We start from the raw sequence: 17,606 nt of genomic DNA, 5'->3' as shown, positions 1-17,606 counted from the left end.
TCCATATGAGCTCATGGGCTTCATGCCTGCCTGTGGCAACGCTCAGTACAGTGTTGGCACTTAATTAAAGGGTATTGACACAGTGACATGAGCTTATCTGGGTGAGATGCAAACCAATTCAGCACGACCACAGGTAAAGTCTCCCAAATAAAACTATCCTGATTGAAGACGTGTCGCTGACACAGTGTCCCCCCTCAACTAAAGGGTTATAAATGTAGAAAATAATTAGATGTCCTGCAATATGGTGTAGTGTAGTGTATTGTGGGATGTATCCACAGTATAGAATAGACAGATGTAGTATAATATACTAAATAAATAATATTGTAGAATAGTACAGTACAACAAATGCTGTAGTTAATACATGATAATACAAAACGTCCACTGCATTATAATGTGGTTTCAGTGTAGTTTTACTACGGAACAGTAGAGCAATGAATGTGTCATACGTGCAGTTGAGGTGCAGCTACCTGTGACAGTCACGTGCTCACACACACATACACATACACACACACACACACACACACACACACACGTCATTCACACACGCTCATTCGCGTAGCTCAATTAGGGTAATTGAACGAGTCAATCAATTAAGCATGGGCTTTATAGTGAGCGGGGCTCGGGGGACTGTGGCTGCGGGCTGAGGCAGCGAGTATGGGGTTAATCTGCTTCTCTCGCCAGGCTGTGGAGAAACTGGGGCAAAACAACAGTGCGATACAAAAGGAATACTACTGGCAATGTTTTCATCCTCCCTGCCGTTACAGCCCAATTACGCTGTCGGCTGATTCTTGTTTTCCAGCGGAAGCCCATGGTTATTTCTGTTGTAGTTCGATCCTTCCAAAGAAGCCGATACGGCTCATTCAAATTCACATTGTTATTAAAAGAGACGGATAGAGCATAGAGCTAAAAAATACCAAGATAACGGCAAAGTCACTACTGAGTAGCGCAGACACGCCAGTCTAATAATGCCCGTAAAGCCAAAGAGGAAGATAAAAAGATGCAAAAAAATGTCAAAGTGACTTCCGACGTACAGAGTTGTTGTGTCCGGGAGAGAGCTTGCTGGATAAATCATCAATGAGTGTTATCGTGTTATCCTCTACGATACACATTAAGAGTGTCTGTCTGCGCGTGCGTGTTTTTTCTGTGTAGCCTACCTGGTGCGTGCGCGTGCAGTCTAGGCTATTGTGCAGAGCGCACGAGCTGGGAAGGGCAGGGTGAGGAAAGGCTTCGCCTTACCTGGTCCGCCATGGTTGTCAAAAAGTATTCTCTTTGTGGAACAGGTGATGCCGTTAAAAAACCGCCTCAGCTCATCTGCGCCGCGCGCGCAGCCGGCATCGCGTTCACAGCGGCGGTAACAGGCGGCGCACGCGAGAGACGCACCACATCTCCTTTAACATCATGTCATTCCTCCCACTCCCGAGCGTGCAAATCCGCCCGTGGTGACCGGAAGGCAGAAGGGAGCACGTCTGGGGCTGGAGGAGCGAGTAAGAAGGCTACACCTGCGTCTGCGGACGGAATGAGAGGCGAGTTCTTGTGTGAAGCGGAACGAAACCCATCAGCAGCACGGCGCTCCCCCTCTTGTCACCTCGGCGCGCCAATAGTTAGTACCTGCATCTCTCCAGTCCAACCCTCCCCTCTCTCTCTCTCTCTCTCTCTCTCTCTCTCTCTCTCTCTCTCTCTCTCTCTCTCTCTCTCTCTCTCACACCCTGTCTCTTTGTTGTATGTATGGGGGGAGGGGGGCTCTTCCTTCGGTGAGAGGGATCTTCCTACGGATCAGCGCTGTCACCGGACGCGGCTTTCCCGGTTTCAGGTTGGACCAGAGGTTCACTATTGTTTGTCTCTGTGGGGGACGCGGCCGCCAGGTGGTGCCAGAGAAACGTATCTTTTTGGATGCGTCTTGTTCGAACAGAGGAATTGGTTATTTTTCTTATTCGGGTCCCATTACCAGGAAGAGCTTTCATTAGGATTTTAAGAAGCCGCCCACCGAGTGTACTCGCGAAGAGAGGACTTCAAAAAGCGGTTGTGTAATGTCTACGGTGGGAGCCAGGAAAATGAGTCAGGAAAACAAAAGAAAAAAAATAAACCTGATGATGTGGTCAGTTCAGTTTATATCATATTTGGTTTCCCCAATTACCTGGGTAGGCGGCACGGTGGCGTGGTGGTTAGCACTGTTGCCTCACAGCAAGAAGGTCCTGGGTTCGATTCCGCCCAGTGGCCTTTCTGTGTGGAGTCTGCATGTTCTCCCCGTGTCTGCGTGGGTTCTCTCTGGGTTCTCTGGCTTCCTCCCACAGACATGATGCTCTGGGGATCAGGTTAATTGGGGACTTTAAATTGTGAATGGTTGTATGTCTCTGTGTTAGCCCTGCGATTGGCTGGCGACCAATCCAGGATGTACCCTGTCTATCGCCCGAAGTTGGCTGGGATGGACTCCAGCCCCCCCCCTGCGACCCTGTGTGCAGGATAAGTGGTTTGACAATGGATGGATGCATGGATTACCTGGGCGGAGTCTGATGGCTGCCTGCTGTCACACCTGTCCTGCATATACAATTGTCAGGAACCCTTCTTAAGGAGCAGCAGGAGCACCAGTCTTCGCCAGATCGTTTTGCCCTCCAAGGTAACTTGGCTAGCTCTCGCCAGAGATTGGTTTTCGGAGTTAATAGTTTTTGTGCATTAACCTTGTTTCAGCCTCGTCCCAGCCTGCTTCCACCTGAGCCCGACGGATTCCCTGGCTTCCCCCTCGCCCTCCGCGGCTCGGGAGAATCCCCTCCAGCCAGACGGATCATTGCCTCTCCCTCCAGCGTGGCTTCCATCAATTGTATTGCTCCTGCCGCCCGGACCCTTGTGCCTGCCTGCTTCTCCAGCGTCTCCCCCCGGCCACGGATTCAGCGCTACCTATTTAAATCCATTTGCTGCCGAAAATAAAATCATTTTTTATCCTCTGAAACCTGCGTTTGAGTCCCACCTTTGTTTTGGCTGTCACCCCATGACAAATTGAGCAGAAACATGGGAGACAACTTGATTCTAGTAGGTCAATCTCAACTTCTCTCTCTCTTCTTATTTTCTGTCCAATAAAGGCCAAATGGCCAAAAGAAAAATATGATGAATTAAAGTGTATGGCTATTTACCCCAACTTTTAAAACACTAACCCTCAAATTACAGACATAGAAACCAATGATTGATGATGCATACCACAAGAAAGTCAATATTCTCTAATTCCATTTTCCTGACTATATTTACACTTTAATCTAATGTTAATGTTTTGTGCCCATTAGCTAACCATCACCAAGTCATCACCAAGTGCTGCCAAGATGACCCTCTACACTGTAACAAATTGTTGTAAATTTACGGTGCATTTCTAACGGTATATCTTACAGTATGTCATAATAACTAACATACAGTTACATTTCCATCCCTTGCTTGTAAATTAATGGCCAATGTCATGAATAAACAGTTAAAGCTGTCAATTTACGATAATAGCAGACTACTGTCATTCAACTGCATGTTACATATATTTTTTGAAGTGGTGGAAATACACATACGAGTGCAGTGAATCACAATCCATCTACATATGTTGTAGGTTAATGTATGGAAGCCCATGTCAGCCACTGAAAAACAGGTCCTGTAAGTCATCTTAATGAGATAGTATCTCATGAGATACGATGACTTTGACTTACAGGAAATTACTATACATGTAGCTGTCACTTTTATCCAAAACACCCATGGTTTGACATAATTTTATGTGGAGTAATTGGGGGTTAGGGGTCCTGCTCAGGGACACTTCGACTTGGCACCAGGAGCAGCCAGGATTCAAACCTCCAACCTTGCGGTGCACAGCACACCCTCCCTATCGCATGCGCCACCGCTGCTGTTGTTTCAGTGGCTGGAATGTAAAGATTATAAATATTAGTATTATTCAAAGTGTTCATTGCCTAAAAGTCATTTGAGTGTCAATCGTGACCGACTGCTCCTGAACGTGACGTCAGACGCATAGTCTCAGTTCATCCAGAACACCTGTCAGTGCAGTTCAACATCGGAGGAGTTTCTCATTGCCTCGTCTCTTCAAGTAACGTTGGTAAGTGTTATTTGCCAGCATGATTAACATTCTCTTTCCTTACATCTTGTTGTCTTCCTCATCTTTGTAATTTTAATATTTTACCAATGACAGTGTTTCTAAATATTTTATTTTGGTTTGTTTTACAGTAGCCACTAGATTATGGACGCCAGCCGTTTACTGCGGCCAATTGAAAGTGTTCCATAGCGTATCGTTGCAGTTAGTTCACCTTGTTCCTAATAATTTTATGATTAATTTTTTTATTATTGTATACATACGTCATATTTTATGTTTTGTTCTTGGTTATAAATGTCTAACATTTTTGTCTTAAAGGCATCTAATAAACTCCAACCACTATGACCGAAATGGGTTTGGTTGTCTTTCTTTAATTTGTGGGGAATTAAATGCAAACATATACGGTTATTCTGGTATTTATAACACAAAAACAGTAATCCTATGGTAACAAACTGTAATCCAATATACGGCAACATACCGTATATTACGGTAGGTAAAAACAGGTACTGTAAATAAAACAGTAAGTTGCAGTTAATTTACAGTCAAATTGGTTCAAGTTTACGGTAACATACAGTAATCCATTGTACGGTAACATACTTACTGGCATCCGCTGCCAGTATTTTACCTTTAATTGACTGTAAAGTTCACGCCAATTTACTGTAATCCATTTTACGGTAACATAGTGTAAAACCATTTACGGTGAAATTTGTTTGAGTGTAATACTGTGGAAAATCCAATGGTTCGATCTATTCACACAACCCCTTACGAACCGATAACACCGGCGCCCGGGTTCATATCTGCCAAATATGTGAGAAATCTGATTCCCATAACACGTGGAATACCACTTTGTCCCAGACTTTGAAGTGTCTTTGGTCCATTCGGACACCAATAAACTGGGTGAAGAAGAAAAATTATTCTTTTCTGAAAAGTGGCCCAGTTTATATTGTAGACTGATTTGCACATGAAAAAGCTACCAAGATGAACATAAAAACCATTTCCCCATCATTGACGCATGCTGCTTTTAGTGAAGTCCTTGGTGTCAACAATGGAACTTTTTAAATGTTAGCTTCCCAGCCAAGGCTGTGATACCTCATAGATTATTATGTTCACTGTGGAGTCCTACAAACTATTATACTCATCTCCCTTTTCCATTCCTTCGAACAAACCCCCCATCAAAAGAGCTTTTGCGTAATACCGTTGTATTATGATGTTCAGGAACCGCCATCAACAGCAGATTACGTTTAATTTCATATTATCAATTACAAAAATAGCTAAATACAATGAAAATCCAAAAGAACTCTTTAAATGCATGATGTTTTAAGATAAACTAAGCTATGAGGTTTGGTAAACAAGCCTCATTAAGCTGTAAGATATCTTCCCAGCATCAAATGACAGATGGAGAAAGTTTACAATAGTGGAGTCTGAAGCAAGGGGAAAGTGGTGGAGACCAAAACAGAGCAGAATACGTCACGTACATTCATGGGGTGGAGCGACATAATAAATAATGCTCAGCAACATGCAAAACCTTATCAAAAACGAGAAGAACATTTTTTTGTCAGATGAAAGACACTTTCACAAATCAATATTGAAGCAATTTGACAATATAGCAAATGCCATATATTTCCCCCTGGTGGTTTCCAATTGGACTCACAGTAGGAATATTGCTGAGGGGAACAGAGAATCCATCATGTGGTTTAAACATGCTGGATGACGAAAGGCGAAAGAAAGCTACTCGACTAAAGCTCTTTGTATTAGTATTCATATTACTTTTTATTAAACAGACGGAGATTTGGGATTCAAAATGTGTTCACTGACTTTGAATGACCTGACAACCCCCGTGGACTATTAAGGGGGGAGGATGTGATATTGCTGTCACACTCAAAGAATCAATACCTCTCCAAAATTCTCATGTAGATGGCGAGAAGTCCACTCTGTCCAATAACCATCCCCCACATGCCCTTGCATAGTTTTCCCTCACACTTTTTTAACCTGTTCTGCTCTCCGCTGTTCTTAGCTGGCTGATCTCATTGTGTTTCTTAAAAAGTACAACCAGCCTGCGGACAAGTGAGGGGTCTCAGTGAATGCTCAGAATGGGGATGGCAAGGATTCTCTCTATGGGCCTGCTGAGTGTGACTTATATTCTTAGCTTTCACTAATCTGCAGACGTAATTAAGACTCATCAGGACATCAGAGCGGCCCGTGCCTTGCACTGTGCGAGGGGATCACAGCGCAGATGACAGAGGAAAGTGCTCTCATTAGCCACTAGGACGGTATCGACGCCAAAGCCGCCTGCTCCTCCCCAAAGGATGGACGGTCTGTCACCAAGACGTGCCGTGGTGCATTCTGGGAGATATTAGGAGGTCGAGAGGCAACAGAGGTGCATTTTATAGCAGTCAATAAGATGACCAGTGCAACGTCAGAGATTGCCACTGACGTTGCACATCATGGTAACATGACCTCCAATCACTTCGAGTGAATGAAATGTCTCTATCCTATTAAATGAAAGAATGAGGGATGACAACTTTTTTTTAGTGTGGTGCATGTGTGGTGGTCTAGGACAACAATTTATTGCACATGGTAGCAAAGAAGATATTTAAGTATGGCTTTAAACATGTTAGTGTGTGTTTAAGATTTAAAAAATCAAGCAATTTCCATCTTAGATATTCAGCTTAAATGAGCTCAACTTGACAATGACTGCTTCACACATCTCGATAGGAATAGCTTGAAAACCAAAAATCCAATTACTCGTTCTCAGCCGACTTGTCAAAGAGAGCAGGAGCATGTAATGCCCTATGAAATTAAGCCGAGCTGGGGAGAGGTCATTTTCCCATGCTGATGTTCTCATGTGATCCTTTGTGTCACATTCCTGTTTAAAAGGCACGTCTCCGCATTTAAGTGCACAGCAAAAGGAGAAGGCTTCTTTTCGAGCCACCAATAAGACAAAGAGGCCGCTTTTCACAAGGTTATCCAGATGACATTGAATTTAGATAGCGTTGCAACCAAGAGAGGCAGCTTGGTAATACGTCGGCTGCATCGCTTGTCGATTAGCCACAGGTCTTTTTGTGTTGTGCCAATATATAAGTCATACTTATCAGATGCTCTTTTTATTGCCATTTGGGGATGGTTGTTTAAGGGCTCCATGGGGATTCATGCTTGATTGGAGGGTTTCTGTCAGCTGATGTGGCTCTGCAGACATCCTTCGGCCCCCTGAAAAAGACCTGCGGTGACCTTGCGGTTTCCGGCACACCCTCTCGGCGCACCCTCTCTACCCTTGCACCACTCCCCCACACAGTCAGCCTGTGTGTCGGTGTTCGGTGAGTAAGTGAGTGTGCGGGGGATCAGGGTGTGACAGGCTTGCGAGAGGAGCAGGAGCAAAACGCCGGCGCTGCACAGGTTTTTTCCCAAGCGCTTATGTAAGAAGGAAGGCATCAGAGCCCGGAGCTGACGCACGGCCGGACACGACAGCAGGAAGTAGAGCGGCGGGTTCCAGCCACGGATCCAGGCACACCAGCAAAATGGCCGCCAGGGACGCGACCTCCCACAGCAAGGACACCTTTGTCTTGGCTTCCTCACTCGGCGAGGCAGAGGTGGATGACGCCATTGAAGATAGGTCACGTCCCGGCGTGCTGACAGGGGAAGCTGCCGTGCTGACATACGGGGACATAACATTGACAAACTCAAGCGCATAATACGGCAGCCAGCTGATCGCAAACACCAGCGTTGAAGCGATCAGCAGAGCGGTGGCCTTCTTGTTGCGGCGGTTGGCGGTCAGAGAGGAGATGTGCAGCCGTGGAGGTGAGCGATGATGTTGGGTTTAACGGCGATGCAGAGGAGAGGCGCCACATAATAAACCAGGAAAGCGGGAACCAGGAAGGACAGCCACTCGTCGCGGCTCCGGGCCCACGTGCAGCCCCCTTCAAAGTCAACGTAGGTGACCTTGGGCAACGCCATGGTTACTGTACAGTTACCGAGACCAGCCAAATGGCTGCAACACAGCATAACCTGCGGAAGAGGAGAGCAGAGCATCGGCCTATTTGTTGTGCAGGCGGGTCACGTCAGTAAAACAGGTCAACTCGGCCAGAAAACACAGACCTGGATCTGATGGGAAAGACAGTGACATGATTTAAATGGGAGCCAACGATTTGTTATTTGTTATAACCTTGAACTTTAATGCCTGCACTGACCTGTGATATATGCTCACGGTTCTGCTTTCCGTTGACACATTTGATTTAAGTCTCCTCTTTACGGCCTCTGTGTTGCACTTAAGAAATTGGCATTATTCTCATGCACGCAGACAACTGAGTAGAAGAGAGTTGCATGAAGGACTGTCTGAGAAAGTCATCTTGTCATGTGTTGAAATCCCACTTCTATATCTGTATTATATATATATATATTTACCTTAACCTTTAAGTGTTGACTTTGGAAAGCGCATTTATTTTTAAGAAACCAAACAACAACAAATTCCTGTTACTTTAACGTGAGTGATAGCACAGTTTGTGGAGACTATTTTCGACTTTGGATTAATAGACTCTTGGTGCGCCAGTGAAGATCAATGAATTGTTGCTTCCGTGGGTTCTGCAGAAAGTGTTAACAATAAATAAAAGAATAAATATAAATACACAACATACTCACACTAGCGTCAGGCCACACTGGCAGGCGATCTCGTCCATGGAGCAACGACACAATACCTCAGCACCGACAGCGCCGCCAGGCTGAAGATCCCACCCCCCACCGTCACAGAGGTCACGAACCTCAGGAGGACGCAGGTCCCACCCCCCAGCTGCCAGTCATGGACACTAGCACTCAAGGGACGCAGGGCAGGGTGAGCAGGGCGCCCAGGTCCGCCAGGCTGAGATTGAAGCAACATAGAGCTGGGCTTGGAGCGACTGCGGGGGTTCCTCACCAGCACCAGCCACAACAGGAGGGGACCCCCGACCCCCACCAGGAGAGACACCAGGCTGACCATGGACAGCACCACAGTGAAGGAGATGGTGGTGTTGGTGGAGGCGACGTTGAAAAGGAGGTTGACTATGGCAGGCGTGGTGAAGGCTAGAAAAACCAACACACATTTAGAGATGTTTTAAGCATGATAGTTAAGCAACTAAGAGGAAAAAGGAGAAGATGGCGATGAAGAACCGTAAAAAACTAAATTCTAGTTTGAGTAATTCTACAAAATATGATTGAGGATGAAGAGGGAAAAGCCGGCTGAAGGTTGTGAATGCGGCGAAGGTTATATGGGGGTTAAGGGAAGCAAACGAATGTGAGAGATTGCAAACGAGAAGAGCCCGTCTCTAGAGAGAAGATAAGAGAGCAAAGAGATATTTAGAGGTGAAGCGAACTACCATCAACTGTGCAAGCAAGACAAAATCAGGAGTACACAGAGATACACAGCGTCAGCATCATTCTGTAAAGTCATTTGCATCGCTCCCATGTATTTGGCATTCTCACAACAATCGCAGCTCGATGGGGCCCGAATCAACTGCAATTGAGAACGCGGCGGGACATCCCTGTGATTGACGAGCCTGATTCAGATCAGAACAGCTCGAGTCTCTCTGCATCTTAATCTCAACAAACAGTCAGTGACATCAGCAAGTAGGGTGCGTCACGACGCAAAGAAGACAACTGACCTCGGTGTGCTCGTGGCACAGGCAGTGGGGGGGGGGGGGGCTGGGGGGATTGTTTGTTCCCAGGCGGATGAACTCTACACACTAGACACTAGTTGTGCGGAGGGAGACGGTCTTGGTAAAGGGCAGGCAGTGGACCAAAACACACCTTAACAGATTGGCATGAGTAAAGAAGCCATTTGCTGGCTGTCAGAGAACTGATCTTTTGAGAAGTTTTTTTTCTGTGGTAACTGATTTTACATCGACGTTCATTCTGTGGAATATCCAATATTTTTGCCTGAATATATCAGCCGTGTCACAGAGGCTTTAAAGGATCGATCTGACCCCTCCCTGCTGGGTCCCCCCGGAACATCCTGACCAAAACAAACCACAACACTTTGAAGACAGATTAAGCTAAATGCTCTTTAAAACACCCTGAGACGGCCAGGCATTTCAAACGGCTACACTCACTTGCAGTTTGCGATTTTTACTTTGATCGATTCATCTTGAACTTTATAAGTCACTACACGAGCTGAGACATGAGCTTTAAATAATGGTTTGTCATGGTGAGTTTGAGCAAAGACTTGAATAAATCTGGTTGTTGACTTTTAGTAATGACAATAGTAGGTCACACAACATCTATCTGTCATTTTCTATCAGCACCATCGACAAGTGAATTTGACTTTTGTCAAACTGTGTCCATGATGCTGTGTGTGAGGGACAGATGGACAAACAAATGAACAAACATTTGTTCATTCCTCTGCCCATCTGTTCCTTTCCTGCTGTATCTCACCCAAGCTTAACATCCATGTCCAGATTTTAATCTTTGCGGGCGGGAGATGATGAGCACTCTGCATGCAGAGCAAGAAGGTCAGAGCAGTAGCTCGCTCGTTGTTACAAATTAAGTGTCGTCTTTAAATGTTAAATGTATATTTTAAAAAACACTAACTAGTTTAAGGCAAAACAGCTCATTTGTAGGCTGCTTCGTGCTGCACCAAATTGGACTTCCCACATCATAACAGCGAACCTTACAGTGTTTATGTTTCTCCTGTCACTCGGGCACAGCTGCATCGTCACGAGGAGCGAACAGCAGCAGTGGCGGGAAGAGGCTGAAAGGGAAAAACGTAACATGACAAATGAAGAGAGACAGCCAGCGATAGGAAGCACAGAGATATGAAGTGAGCAACACAAGGCTGAGCTAATTGTGTTTAATTTTAGCCACATTGACCCAGAGCTGTGCTGACTTACTGATCTAGAAGTTGGGACCGGCTCCGAGTTATTTTCAGTCCCACCACTTTCACTCCTCAACCGCAGTATATGGATTCACACACAGCACACACACACACACACGGCAGCATGAAAAAATAATCAATCCAGGCTGGGCTTTTCAGAGGAAAGGAGGAATCAGAAGGGACAAAACATATTGATTTACTGTAAAATTCAATTCAGAAGTACATATGGGTGACAGGCGAGAAAACCTTTGGAATATATAGTAAACAGATGCCTCCATACAGGGCGCCAAAGGCATTTTAATGCTTTGATGGCTATACAGATATTACAGATCACTTACAGTCACTGCACCCCAACTCAGTTTGTCACGGTTTGGGTTCACGTATTGTTTTATTTTGTAGTTTCATGCCTCTGGTGCTCCTGGGTTAACTTCACTTCCTGCCTTGGCCTGTCTTCCCCTGTGATTGTCTGCCATGTCATGATTGTTTCCACCTGTGTCCAATCACCTGCACCTTCCCAGTGTATTTAAGCCATGTGTGTCTCTTGTATCTGTTGAATGTAGTGTTTGCATGCTCGTGGTTCCCTTGGTGTCCCGCCTGCGTTTTTACCCCCTTGGCATTTTTTGATCTGGATTTTGACTATTAAAGTCTTTTTGTTTTTCAACTCTACATTTGAGTCGTGCCTCTGCCTACACCTGATCCTGACAGTTTGGTTTTTAAAAATATACATTTATGAAAATCTATCATATGGATTGCCATTAAATTGAGTACGGACAATCATGCTCCCATGAGAATTAACTACGAGGTCTTTTGTGGATTCTGGGACTTTTCAGGAAAATGTCTGGAAAAATTGGCTCAACATTTGGTAGAAAAATGAATTAAATATTAACTAAGTATTAAATATTACCATGTTAGTATTTTCTTTATGGGCGTTAAAAGAGTGATATAACCGCAAACACCTTTCAACAACAAAGGTTTCCCTCATTACAGAATTCAAATCAATCCAGATGATTTCCTTGAGCAGCATAATTGAATATTTAGTAATTGGTCACACACACTTCTGTAAAGAAGTGTACACGTTTAACTCAAAGACGTCACGATACACAGTTAAAGACACAAGAGGTCACAAAATAATTGACTACAAATGTTGTGAAAATACGTATTTGACCATAACAGAAAGTCAAACCTCAGGTGTTTTCACACAGAAGCTCAGAGTGATGTATAGCGACTCTCACCGGCCCAGGTGTGGAAAGGAGGTAGAAAGAGAAAAGCAAAAAAGCCAAGGTCTGAAATGCGGCAGAGCCACGGGGAAATCCAAAGGAGTCCAAACCTGTGTGCCTCACTTACTGGTGAGTGATGCGCCCGGGGGGGAAACCCCTCCACTCCCCATCAGCTGATGTGCTCTTTAAAGAGCAGGATGAGAGGGTACACACCTGCGCTCCTCCCTGCATGCTCCCTAAACACTTTACGTGCACATCCTTTGTGTACTTTTGTGTCATGTTTCGGGCAAGTTGTCTCCCTCCCAATCAAAGCCAGGCTTTAAGCAGCTTTTAGCCAATTGCGTGCTTCAAACTTTGTCTCAACAGCTTAAAGGAGCCATTTCGATATCACTGAAGTCAATGCAGGCAACAACACCTGTGTGTTCCTATTCCTATACAACCAAACTACTTAGTATGCCAGAGAGGAGTTAGTGTTAGGGATTTAAGCCAGAAGTGCACCCCTAGTCAGGAAATTATAGTACGTGTAATAATGTTTAGTGTTAGAATTATAGTTTGTGTGTTATTAGATATTAGTTATTACATTAACATGTTAGATGAAGTGAATGCAATTTCAATCAAACACAATTCATAGTCATTTAAATCATATAAACACTGTACACATTAACATTCTGTCACAATGTGATGTTAAAACCTGGGGACGGATGCCAATTGCCGTCCTTTATGGATTTCTCCCAATTTTATCCCCTAAGAGGGTTTTTTCTCCTGTCAGGTAATAAATGAACAACTTAATGCGAGGCAGCCGACTGAGGCAAAGGTCTTGAGAATTGAACCACAAGAACTGTCTTAGATCTATGATGAAGTGTGATGAACGGTGATCATTAATGATGGGTTGTTGTGATTAAGGTGTACTAGATATAAGATGAAGACTTAAACGATGTATGCTTTGTTAAATTCACTCATTGGGGCATAAAGCCAACTGAATCTACATTGTGTGCATTGGAATGTGAGGGACAGATAGGACAGAGAGGTTTCAGGTTACAGCTGCAGCTTCACACCTCGATGTGAAAGGGACAATGGAGGAGGTGACCCTTTGGAGAAGAAGCCAATGACATTCAAATGCACCAAGGAAGACACACCTCAAGAGTTTTCAAAGGACCAAAGCGGGGAAAAGACTGGAGAATCTTCCCTGCAGCCGTTTTGATAAGTCACTTTGGACTTGCTCAGAGGATTCTCTATTTTGCGAAATATTCCACTGTTCGCTTAGTATTTCACTTTGTAATTGCATTCCTTATAACGTTGTTCAGTTATTAAATAACTTTTGATTTTTGAATTTAAACGAATTGACTCATTCGTGTCCTCGTTTCCGGCCGGGACGAGAACAAAGGAGTGAGGCCTCCCTCGAGAGCTTTCCGAAACCCTAACATTAGCATGTCCCAATACATGCTAATAAATACCAGGCTGCATCGGGTCTTGATTTTCTGCCGATCCATCCGCCATACGGGGAGACATTACCATGCTAAGAGACGCTAGTCTGACTGCAAATCATGGTGTTTGGCTCGTTGGGCCTCTTCAGGGTAGAACTTCAGTGTCTTAAGTGTGACCCCCCCCCTCCTCTCTGAGGCTCAGAGGGGGACGCAGAGCCGCAGCTGCGTCGGTGGGAGACGTCTCAGCGGTTCTGGATGGAGCCCGAGGAACGGGAAAGAGGGTGGCGCTCAGTTGGTTGGTTCTGTTAAAGGAGAAATAAAAGTTGGTCATCAGGGCTGTGGCAGGAAGATTGCAGCAGTGAACTTTATGGGTTTTAACTTGAAGTCTCTTTACTGGTTTACAGCACATCGGAGCGGGACACGGGACGGTGTTGTCAGTCTTTGTTTATAAAGGTTGACGGTCTTGGTCACACTTTAGACCCAGTTGTTTTTTAAATGGTCAGAATTATCTTATCTTATCTTAAATTAAATTAGCTATTTAATCGGATTTTATATGCTACTTTGGCCCACATAACATGATTATCAAATATTTAGCCCAGATAACATAGTTATGGCAGACTCATGGGCAGATTATGAGATTATGAGACAACGGGCTGCTGGGCGAGATACAAAGCCCCCCAAGCATGATTTTATTGTTTTATATCTCTTTGTGTTTCTTTTTTTATCTTTTGTTGTTTTGCCCCTTTGGTTATCATCTTGTCGTCATTTTGAGACTCTTTGTGTGTATCAAAGTAGTTTGAGTCGGTTTGTGAGCCCTGTGTGTGTAGAGCAATCTGCATTGTGTTACAGTCTTGAATGTTTTCTGACAGAACATTTTGCTTGACAAATTTGTCTTTTAAATGCAAAAATTTGCACAAGAAACATGTTCTCCAATAGACACAAACAAAAACAAAAAGTTGTAGTTTTTTTTTTTAATCAAAATAATCTATAGCGTCTACCTTATGGAGGTGTCGTTTTGCATATAGGAGAGTTATATCCATCCATCCATCCATCCATCTATCCATCTGCAAACCGCTCATCCCGCACACAGGGTCGCGGGGGGGAGCGCGATAGACAGGGTACACCCTGGATTGGTTGCCAGCCAATCGCAGGGCTGGAGAGTTATAGGCCCCTATAATTTAGAACATTAAGGCTTGAATGAACATTCTTGCAGATGAAAAAAAAAAACACCAAGGCCTGTAAGATTGAGATTTGAAATAGAATGTGCTTTTGTCACTGTGGTCGACACTATTCCATTCAATTCAATTCATTTTATTTTGTATAGCCCAAAATCGCAAATTACAAATTTGCCTCAGAGGGCTTTACAGTCTGTACACATACGACATTCTCTGTCCCGAAACCCACCATTGGCACAGGAAAAACTCCCCAAAAATGAAAAAAGACCTTCAAAGAGGGAAAAAAAGGGAAGAAATCTTAGGGAGAACGTCAGAGGAGGGATCCCACTCCCGGGATGGACAGACTACAATGGATGCCATGTGTACAGGATGAAAAATGTATAATACATGCAATTCCTATGACAGAAATGATTCAAGTAATTGTGAGTAGTAAGCCAGGCGCATAGCAGGACCACTGCAGGGGCAACCACCATCAGATAGAACCACCATCCACAGGCTTCTGTGGGGAGGGAGAGCACAGAGACTTTAGGAGAGGGTAATGTTGGTTTATGAGTACAGTAATATGATTAATATCTAAAATAATAATGATGATGATGATGTCAGCAGCAGGCGTCAGCAGGGCCACGGCAGGTGTCAGGACCAGGGTCCAGAAGGAACTACAATCTACGGAGACCTGCTAGGGGAGAAAGCACAAAAAAAACTCCCGGAAAGAAGCTGAATTAGTCATGTGCATCAATAAAACGTGAATTATGGTAGAACGAGAGCGTGAGAGAGGAGCTCGGTGTGTCCTAAGAAGTCCCCCGGCATTCTAAGCCTATAGCAGCTTAACTAAGGGCTGGTCCGGGCTAACCTGAGCCAGCCCTAACTATAGGCAGAATCAAAGAGGAAAGTTTTAAGTTTTACTTTAAAAGAGCTGACCGAATCTGCCCCGCGGACTGAAAGTGCAACCTGGTTCTACAAAAGAGGAGCTTGATAACTGAAGGCTCTGGCCCCCAGCCTACTTTTATTTTTTTTAGGAACAATAAGTAACCCAGCATCTATGGAGCGGAGCTGCCTTGTAGGGCAGTAAGGTGTTACAAGCTCTTTAAGATACGACGGTGCCTCACCAGCAAATGCCTTGTAGGTGAGGAGAAGTACCTTAAAATCTATTCTTGATTTAACAGGGAGCCAGTGCAAAGAAGTTAATACAGGAGTGATATGATCCCTTTTCTTAGTTCTTGTTAATACACGTGTTGCAGCATTCTGAATCAACTGGAGAGGCTTAAGAGATTTACAAGAGCAGCCTGATAACAAAGAATTACAGTAGTCCAGTCTGGAAGTGATAAACGCATGAACTAATTTTTCTGCATCACTTTGAGACAGGAAGTTCCTGATTTTTGACATGTTACGTAGATGAAAATAGGCAGTCCTTGAAGTCTTCTTTATATGCGAGATGAAGGTCATATCCTGGTCAAAGAGAACTCCCAGATCCCTGACGGTGCTGCTGGGTGCAAGAGCAATTCCATCCATAAAAACCGTATCACGTGACAGCTGGCTTCGAAGGCGCTCTGGGCCTATCAAGATAACTTCTGTTTTTGAGTTTAGCATCAGGAAGTTGCCGGTCATCCAAGTTTTGATGTCTCCAAGACATTCTTGAAGTCTAACTAGCTGGTCCGTCTCTTCTGGTTTGATCGACAGATACAGTTGAGTATCGTCTGTACAGCACCTTGTGGGACTCCGTGACCAACATTGGTGGTCTTTGAGGATTCACCATTTACAAGCACAAACTGGGATCGATCCGATAAGTAGGATTTAAACCAGCTGAGTGCAGTTCCTTTGATACCAATTAAATGTTCTAGTCTCTGCCATAGGATACAATGGTCTATGGTATCAAATGCAGCACTGAGGTCCAGCAAGACAAGAAAAGAGATGAGTCCTTAGTCCGATGCAAGTAGAAGATCATTCATAATTTTTACCAGTGCTGTTTCTGTACTATGATGCGCTCGAAATCCTGACTGGAAATCCTCGAACAAAGCATTGTTTTGTAGAAAGTCACATAATTGATTTGCGATGGATTTCTCAAGGATCTTAGAGAGGAAGGGACGATTAGAGATAGGTCTGTAGTTAGCCAACACATCTGGAGCAAGAGTAGGTTTCTTAAGAAGAGGTTTAATTACAGCTACCTTGAAGGACTGTGGTACATGTCCTGTCAACAAAGACAGATTCATAATATCTAATAAGGATGTGCTAACTAAAGGAAAAACTTCCTTTAGCAGCTTAGTCGGAATCGGATCCAAGAGACAAGTAGAAGATTTAGACTTTGAAAATGAAGAAGTCAGTTGATCAAGGTTGACACTACACTGAAATATTTTGTTATGTCTTCTGTTATTAATGATCACAGAAGACATATATGTTGGGAGTAACGCATTACAAAGTAACACATTACTGTAATTCCACTACTTTTAGCGGTAACGAGCATGTAACGAAGTATTTTTTTAAATAAATTAACGCAGTTACAATTACTGAAATTGAAATGAGTTCATTACTCGCGTTACTCTCTTTTGTGACGCAAAGCGGAGGGCCGGCAAATAGTAAGTAAATAGCTGCCTGTCAATACAAAATAGTTGTGGTCACCAAACGTTGTGTGTCACAGAATAGTCGCCGTACGTGCATGTAAACAGCATCGCCTCGCTCATGATGAAAGACCGCAGGCCCGCGGATGCTGCAGGCGCCGCTCCACGCAAACAACCAAGGCTCCACTTTACACGGACCGCAGTGCAGCCGATAAACCGGGCAGAGCTGAATAGATTGATTGCTCGGTATGTTGAAGATGAGATGCATCCTGTCGAATCAGTTGCCTTCAGGCAAATGCCTGAAACAATTATTTTGTATTAAGTCAAGTATTAAAAA

General features: G+C 44.2%; 2 protein-coding genes and 1 long non-coding RNA gene across 4 annotated transcripts in view; 1 reads left to right on the top strand and 2 right to left on the bottom strand.

Moving 5' to 3' along the window:
• rem2 (RAS (RAD and GEM)-like GTP binding 2) overlaps positions 1-1,819 on the bottom strand; it is a 28,004-nt gene extending 26,185 nt beyond the window's left edge. Inside the window, exon 1 of one of the 2 annotated variants that reach the window (XM_040171029.2) lies at positions 1,237-1,819. In XM_040171029.2, the coding sequence (XP_040026963.2) occupies positions 1,237-1,248 (12 nt within the window). In that variant the 5' untranslated portion in view covers positions 1,249-1,819. The remainder of the gene's footprint in view (positions 1-1,236) is intronic. The other variant, XM_040171031.2, reaches the window with a different exon arrangement.
• Positions 1,337-2,944, top strand: LOC120815927 (uncharacterized). Its single transcript, XR_013467065.1, has 2 exons — positions 1,337-2,614; positions 2,686-2,944. It is a non-coding gene; the product is annotated as an uncharacterized LOC120815927 (long non-coding RNA).
• Positions 2,945-7,237: 4,293 nt separating this feature from the next.
• On the bottom strand, positions 7,238-8,699 carry LOC144405483 (uncharacterized). Its single transcript, XM_078098908.1, is given in 3 exon segments — positions 7,238-7,555; positions 7,557-7,844; positions 7,847-8,699. Coding segments are annotated over 3 exon segments (852 nt in total). The 5' UTR covers positions 8,093-8,699.
• Positions 8,700-17,606: the final 8,907 nt, after the last annotated feature.

This window comes from Gasterosteus aculeatus, chromosome 3 (assembly GCF_964276395.1).
Source record: "Gasterosteus aculeatus chromosome 3, fGasAcu3.hap1.1, whole genome shotgun sequence".
In the NCBI taxonomy this organism is placed as follows: domain Eukaryota; kingdom Metazoa; phylum Chordata; class Actinopteri; order Perciformes; family Gasterosteidae; genus Gasterosteus; species Gasterosteus aculeatus.
The sequence above is the reverse complement of the archived record's forward strand: the minus strand, read 5'-3'. Positions and strand labels throughout refer to the sequence as shown.